The following is an 8215-nucleotide window of genomic DNA, read 5'->3' on the forward strand; positions in this document are numbered from 1 at the left end:
GTAAATGAAAATTATTAGGTTCGTAATATTTTTAAAAAAAAAACCTGATTTGATTAGCTTGCATTGATGGTTGTGACTCTTTCGAAAGTGTAGAACTATGTAAAATTAAATGTTAATTAAAATGATTTAATATTTATTAGTTTATTAGTAAATATAATGGATAAATGCTTATCCAAACAATACTGTTAATTTATTTCCAAAATACATACTATAAATCATCCCAAATTCACAACACATTCATCCCAAATGCAGGAGAAACTCAAATCCAAATCAAAGCACCACCTTCTCCATGAACCAGATATGAGAACGCCACGTGGTGGAATTAGGAAATCACAACCGTTGGTTCTAGATCTACGGTCAGTTTTCGGCACAGCTGGGAAATCGCCTTCATCCATTGGATCACAGTTAAACTGAGAATCAACAACAGAGGAAGCTTCCCGGGGTACCCGCGGGCAGATCTAATCGCCTTTAAGAATCGGCCCTAGCACTCTCGCATTCCTCGCTCAGATTAGGGTAACCCGCACTTCCTAACCCTAAACGCTAAGCTTATAACTTTTTCCGGTTTTCTCTTCCAAATCGGTGCTTTCGCCAGCGGCACGTGAGCATCTTCAACTGCGCTTCGGTGTTTTCTTCGCGCGTGTGACTCTTAGTACAGCTGACTCATGCTTTGTTTCACCGGCATTGGAAAGCTCGTGCCGGAGCGGCGACAGAATCTCACCAGACGGCTGTGATATTGCACTTCTATGGCTTCCGCCGTCTTAGCTAACCGGAACGAACCTAATTGGCCGCAGCATAGAGTCGGTGGAGCTGGATTCATGGGAAAAGCACCCTTCGCTAACCCTAACCCTAATTCTAATCCTAAATTAGCAAATAGCAAAAGGAACCAATCGGCTTCGGACGATGCTTCCTCTATCAACAGGCGATCCAACGAAGTAGTAACTCACTCCCAATACGTGTCCTTCAACATCGGATCCTTATCGAAGAAGGAACTCGGCGACATCAAGAATAGGCTTGTGTCGGAGCTCGAACAGGTTCAGAAATTCAGAACTCGAATCGAGTCAGGGGAGTTGCAACCTGGGCAGAGTTTCAATGGCGGCCACCCGAAGAAATCATCGAGCAAAAAGGTTTCCGGTAACAAACGACCCCTGCCGTTGAATTCCGCGAAGGATTTTAAACGGTCGCTTCCGGAAGTTGGGAACTTGATGAAGGGCTGCTCGCAGGTTTTGCAGAAGCTGATGAAACACAAACATGGGTGGATCTTCAATGTACCAGTTGACGCTGTCGGAATGGGTCTCCATGATTACTACGATATAATTAAACAGCCTATGGATCTCGGAACGGTGAAGTCCAATCTCTCCAAAAACAAGTACTCGGCCCCTTCGGATTTCGCCTCTGATGTGAGGTTAACTTTCAAGAATGCACTGACTTATAACCCTAAGGGTCACGATGTGTACACCATGGCGGAGCAGCTTTTGACGAGGTTTGAGGAGCTTTATCGCCCGATGCATGAGAAATTCGAAGATTTGGTTGGACATGATCGTGATTTCGAGGAGGAATTGCAGGCCAGTTCGTGGAGCCACGTTGAGCCAGAGAGAGTGAAGAAGAAGGAGAATCTGATCCCTCATGCGAAATTTCAACAAGAGCCTCCTCAGCCTCCTGCAAGTTCTTCTAACCCTCCTTTGCTGCAGTTCCCCGTGCGCACACCTTCTCCCATGCGAGCCCCACCCGTTAAGCCTTTGAAGCAACCTAAGCCGAAGGCTAAGGATCCCAACAAGAGGGAGATGAGTCTTGAAGAGAAACACAAGCTTGGGTTAGGACTGCAGAGTTTGCCAGCAGAGAAAATGGAACAGGTGGTGCAGATCATAAGGAGGAGGAACGGGCATTTGAAGCAGGATGGGGATGAGATCGAGCTTGATATTGAGGCTGTTGACACAGAGACCCTTTGGGAACTTGATCGGTTGGTGACTAATTATAAGAAGATGGTTAGCAAGATTAAGAGGCAGGCATTGATGGGCAACAACAATGTGGCTCCACACAAAGCCAATATGGTATATCTTCTACCAGTTTGATCACTTTATTTTTGGGCTCGAATTCTTACTTAGCATTGACAGTAATGTCGTTACCAGTAACTAATTTTTGGTGCTTTATTTGACAGGAATTGCCTGCCGGTGAGAAGGCTGATGGGATGCCAACTGAGTTGAAGAAGCCAAAGAAAGTGGAAGCAGGAGATGAGGATGTTGACATTGGGGATGAGATGCCAATGAGTATGTTCCCGCCTGTGGAGATTGAGAAAGATAAAGATGTTGCTGGTGGCCATGCAACCAGTAGTTCTAGTAGCTCTAGCGGTTCAAGCAGTGATTCCTCATCGTCAAGTGGTATTCCCCTGCCTTAGTGTAGGCTTTGGTTTGTGGTTGAAACTATTTTTCTGAGGAAAAAACTTAAAAAAAAGTTTTATTGCCATTGCAGATTCGGATTCCGGGAGTTCCTCAGGAAGTGACTCTGAAGCAGACAATGGGCATTCGTAGCAGTGAGGGATATTTGTTACTAGTGGTCAAACATGATCATGCGGGTGGGTGGATGAAGAAATGCATGCTTCATTGGCTTCCTTTGAGGGTGAGGATTGAAAACATGGACAAGGTATGCCCATGTCATTTTGTATATTATTCTTTTGGTGCAGTGAGATTTTTCAGAGATGGAATGATTGGCTGGCTAAATTTGCGATTATCTTTCATTTCAGGGATTGTGATAGTTGTTTGTTTTGTGAGTTGGTTTCGGGAGTGGCGGTTTGGATTGTGGAGCTGGACACCTGCTCGAGGATTTGGGTGTGTTATAAATCTGTACAAATATATTCGGAACCTAAAGTTATCACCAAAACGATTTGTAGGCCAGAACGTTGACTGAAATGTGAAAATCCTAGGATAGACTCGTTGAAGATTTAGGAATAGAATGCAGAGAATTAATATTTGAGTTTTACCTTGTACACATTAGCAACGGTATATAGATTGAACTTCTCTCTTTCAAATCCATTTTGTGGATCTGTGCATTGGATTTTTTGAATCGTTAATCAGTCTAATGACCGAGGTACGAAAAAGCTACGAAGATGAATCAATTGATTTAAGGTCGTCCAATCAGACAGGGTCGTGGTTATACCTCTAGTTACGGATTATTCCTGTGTGAAGATTTGCTAGATGCCACGTGTGGTCCCCGAAGAATCAAAACATTCCTTCGGTGGTTCATGGCTACAGAATTCAGCCTTTTTAAAGAGAGGCATAACTGAGGCGTTTATACGTGGAAGGGGTTTGAAGTGCTTGAGATGCCTCGGGACTGTTATCAGTTTACTGGTTGTGGAGTTTTGGTACTTGTCTACTAAAAAATAATCAACTTCAGAGTGGGATAGGATTTAACATTGGATGGAATATATAATACCTATTGCCTACTAGACGGGGAAGACACAAGATTCATCCTTCTCCAATGGGCTATTTTCTTCTTTGTGGCCAATTTTTACTTAGGATAATTTTTTAGAATGTGTATGATTTTTTGTGCCTTCACTTATTGCCCATCATATGGAGAATACTATGAAACATAACATGGATGGATCGGTCTATCAAGGCTCACTCAGGTAGTGCTTATGTCTGGGGCTCTCATTGTGACATTGGCATTTGTTCGACAACAGTTAAAGCTGTACGTTGGCATTTGTTCGACAGTAAAGGCTGAGCTGCGGGGTCTGTGGCACGGTTTATAATGCTCTTTTAATCCTTAAATGTCACCAACGATTTTGTTGAAATGGATTCTCAAGTAGCTTTGTACTTGATCTGGTGCGGATATGAATTTTTCTCTGTTGTTTTTCTTCTTGTCATGAGCAACCGGGAGCTGGTTGGCACATTACTTTCTTGTTAACTATGGTAATTCTGTAAACTTCTTTGTTCAGGTTTTCCTGCCATCGAACTCCCTTCCCTGGTATGATTGTGTAATCTGTTCTGTTGGGCATTGCGGCTTATTTCAATTACGAAAAGAATGAAAACCTGTTTCCTCATGAATATATTACTATTTGACATTGTTTTTTTATTGTCGGGGGGAGACCACATTAAGATTTATTCATAATAAACTAAGCTTATACCAAAAAGGTTGAAAATCATACCCATTTAAAGTTTAATAAAGTTGATTTTGAAGTGATAAATGTGGTAGAATGTTTGTTTAAATAAAGGATGGAGAATTGATCTTTAGATGATATGATAGAAACAGACAGCAATCCGTCATCCATTCCTCTATCAGAATTCAGAAGCTGCAGAATGGGCATGAGCAGTCTGTGTCAACCCATTACTAATATTTCATTCTCATTCATTAAGTCTTGGTCATCACTTTCTGCATTCCATGTCTTTAATTTTCCCTAATGACCCATTTTGCCCTCTGCAAATGCTGTTTCTGTTTTCATTTAACCTTTTTAATCTTATTTCTTTCCTTATGCGTTGGTAGTAGTATTATAAAAATGGAGGATAAACCTTCTAAAACATACAAGACCAATTCATCTCATGAAGTAAGAAACTTGGTAATCCAATTTGAGTTTATCTAACAACAGTGATGATAAAATTATTCTTTTAACGTTTTATCCCCATGCTCATCCTCATCCTCGTAGTCTTACCCTTGAAGTAGAGAAACACATTGTCCAATCTCACTTTTGTTTTGTACCAAGTGAACAAACACATTTACTAAATATTATACGTATTTGAAGTTTCGTAAATAATTATTTATTCTGTAATATCTTTGGTTTATCTTTGAATTCAAACATAAATCAAATAGTGTAAAAGAAATCTAAAACCAATTATATACTAATATATTCAAAATATTAAATTAGGAATTTATAATAATTATATATTCTATTATTATATGTTCAGATCACATTAATTTTAAACGTAAAAGGTTTCATAAAAACATGTGTAAAGTAACTAAATTTTGAATTTGATTTATAATGAAATATATTTTTTATTGAACGTAAATCAATAGTTTCTAAGAGATGGTCTCAACTTGAGACTTGAATTGATAACACGAGTTTCATTTAAACGGATTGGTTTAGATTGAAATCGAACACAAAGAATAGCAGTAAATACATGTTTAAGCTCTAATATAAAAATGATAAAAAAAAGTTAAAAATATTGAAAGTAATACTTGACTTTATTATACATAAAAAAAAATACTTACCCGCAAAGATTAATGTATTTTAATTATGTATAAATAAATACTTTTTAACTCATTTCACACGCACACAAATAATAATAATAATAATAATAATATGAAATAGTAACAATAATAATAGTTAAGAGACAGTGGCAGTAGATGGTAGTGCATTAATATCTATCTGTCATACATACATGTATTTAGAGGATGGAAAGATGAATTAATGACATTAATTATATGTATTTGTAGTTTTAAATGCTAAGCTTAATTCATATTAAAAATGTATTACACTTATTTTCACCTCTAAATAGAAAAGTAGAAACCATGGCACCAAAATAATTAAGGGTTGAATTGAATTATGTATTTTAATTTTTAGCAGCCGCCAGAACCTGAGACAGTTTATGTTGTTTTTAAATTAAGTTTTGAGCTTAAAAAGGAAGTGCTCATTACACATCTTCAATCCGTCAAATCCCACCCCGTTTATTCTTCCTTTGCTCATCATCGTAGCCGTTTTAATTTGGAACAAAAGTTTATTAAAACTGTGAAACTATATGTGTTTCATTATTATTAAATTATATGATAAGAGTTAAAAAAATGTTAATATTAATTTTGTTTTTTTATAATTTTTAGCTAGAGGTGTATAATTTTTATTTTGTTTATTTTAATTCTAATATTTATTAATTGACTCTTGTTTCTTTATTTTTTTTTCATACATTACTTATCTATATTCAGATTATTTATTTTGATTTTAATTTAAAAAAATAAATTATTATCATATTTTTATTTTTTATTTATCTCTATTCTAATTTAAAAATAATTATGTGATTCCATGACATCACAGGGGAATTGTGTTTAACCATTTTTGTCTTGAGATTCATCCATAGATTCAGGGCGTTATTGATGGAAGCATACAAAAACTGTGGTTATCGCGTAATTGCAACATTATCATGCTACTTTAATCGCTAATCATCTCATCCTCATACTTCTAAACTAACATGCTAAATGTAATTATCAACTCAGAAATATCTTACTATAAACAATACTATTAGAAAATACTTTTTAATCCGTCTTACTATTTCGCAATTTCTATTTCTTTTGCTTAATTTTTTAATTACTCTCATGTTATATTTACATCATTCTTTTGGTTTAAAATTACAATACGTTTTAAAAATATAGTACAAGAAACACTTTAATGTAATATTTATGCTAAAAGGAATTAACATTTCTTAAATTTAACTTAAAATAAATATATAATTTATATTCCATGGCGATACCAATAGACAGAAGATCAAATATGAAATAAAAAAAAATCACTAAATGACTAAAAAAAACCTATTTTATTTAAAATTTAAATAAGAAAAACAGTCACACACATTTTGAGATCAATGAGAAAATGATAACCATAAATGGTAAATAAAGAAAATGTTGATCACGCATTCGAAATGACCAGACAAAAGTAAACGACGCAAAGAGTAAAACAAAATTGGCACAAAAGGAAGCAAAAAAAAAGTGTAGCAACCTCAATGTTGTAAAGGGAGTGAAAGACAAGTCCAAGTACTCATACAAAATAGTTTAATTCAAAATTTAAATGTGAAATATTACTAATTTATCTGCTAACACTCAACTCAAATAAAATTTATTTTTTAGTGAAAAATAATTCCCAATGGCAATACTAATTTTTAACAGCACTTAAAGAAGTCTATATGTGGAAGTTAAATGATAATAGGTAAATGAACACTACAAAACTAACTATTTCTTCTATAAAATCGCTGAATATTAATTAATATGATACTAAATTATTTAACAATTAGTAAGTTATATGTGTAGGTGAACTAATCTTAAATTTAACTACTATTATTATTATTATTATTATACAAAATAATAAATGTGTGTTTCTATAGTGTTAAAATTTAGTTAAACGTTTATCCTAAATCAATATTTTTACATCATATCTTATAAATATTAATCATATCTTACAAAACAAATGTTATATATGTTGTTATAAGGGTAAAATAGTCAATTAATAGTTATGAGATATTAGGATCAATTGATGGATAAGGACAAAATAGAGTAAAATTGTTAGTCAAATGACACATAGAGTCGAGAACATGAAAATTAATCTCAACCAACAAAAATGACAATAAAAAGTTGATCAATCAAACTTCAAGAAGCATAAGGATGACAAATCATTTATAATTATCTCTCTCCTTCACTCTTAGGGGATTATTTTCTTTAATATGTGTACTAACATTCACTAAGTTAGTGAATATTTTTCTCTCTTGTAAGAAACTTTTGTGACACGAAATATTGTTTCTTTCACCCTCTCTTTTCCACCTTGTATGTGAGTATAACACATGTGTATTTATAAATATAATGATAAATAAATGTTTATTCTAGATCAACATGTTTGTCATTCCCTACCATATTGTCCTTCTACTAATAATTTTAAATTAATTTGTTTGTTACGAAATCCTCCTTTACTAATGATTTTAAATAAGTGCTTATGAAGTATGATACGAGCTTACACATTTTTCTAGTGGATAGTTTATATAGATTTTTTTATTAATTTAAGTTTCTTTTAAAAATTAAAATTTGGTTATAATACTTTTTTACAAAGGTATGATTAGTCCTTTAAATATGATGAAAATTCATAGGATTCTTTTCATATTCTTTTACAAATTTTGTTTTTTATAAACAAATAAAATGACTTTAAGTCTAATTCAACTTTATAAAACGTATAAGGTGAGGTTTGTGCCTACTTATAAATTATGAAATGTTTTAATCTCTAGTTTATGTGGAATTTCCAACATATATTTAGAGTATCAACTCGTGCGTGAGACTGGGTCGGATAACGGGTGACATGATAAACCCAACAAACTCTTGTTATGATAGACTTTGAGATGACTCTGATACCATATTAAAGAGTGAATTTTTAAGTTTAACTCAACCTCATAAAATTGGCTTATAAGGTGAGGTTTGCACTTACTTATATACTATAAAATGTCATAATCTCTAGTTAATGTGAAATCTTCAACAAATAAAA

At 34.2% G+C, this 8215-nt stretch overlaps 1 protein-coding gene across 2 annotated transcripts; it reads left to right on the forward strand.

The window, feature by feature from the left end:
• The first annotated feature begins 239 nt into the window (after positions 1–239).
• On the forward strand, positions 240–4037 carry LOC137832727 (transcription factor GTE7-like). Of its 2 annotated transcripts, none has more exons than XM_068641041.1 (4): positions 240–2048; positions 2156–2375; positions 2467–2637; positions 2738–4037. In XM_068641041.1, exons 1-3 carry the CDS (start codon positions 744–746, stop codon positions 2523–2525), a joined length of 1584 nt encoding a protein of 527 aa, XP_068497142.1. In that variant the 5' UTR covers positions 240–743; the 3' UTR covers positions 2526–2637; positions 2738–4037. The 2 variants fall into 2 exon arrangements, with proteins under 2 accessions (XP_068497142.1, XP_068497143.1); XM_068641042.1 differs by having other exon boundaries at positions 499–2048; positions 2467–2613.
• The last annotated feature ends 4178 nt before the right edge of the window (positions 4038–8215 follow it).

This window comes from Phaseolus vulgaris, chromosome 6, assembly GCF_000499845.2.
Source record: "Phaseolus vulgaris cultivar G19833 chromosome 6, P. vulgaris v2.0, whole genome shotgun sequence".
In the NCBI taxonomy this organism is placed as follows: Eukaryota; Viridiplantae; Streptophyta; class Magnoliopsida; order Fabales; family Fabaceae; genus Phaseolus; species Phaseolus vulgaris.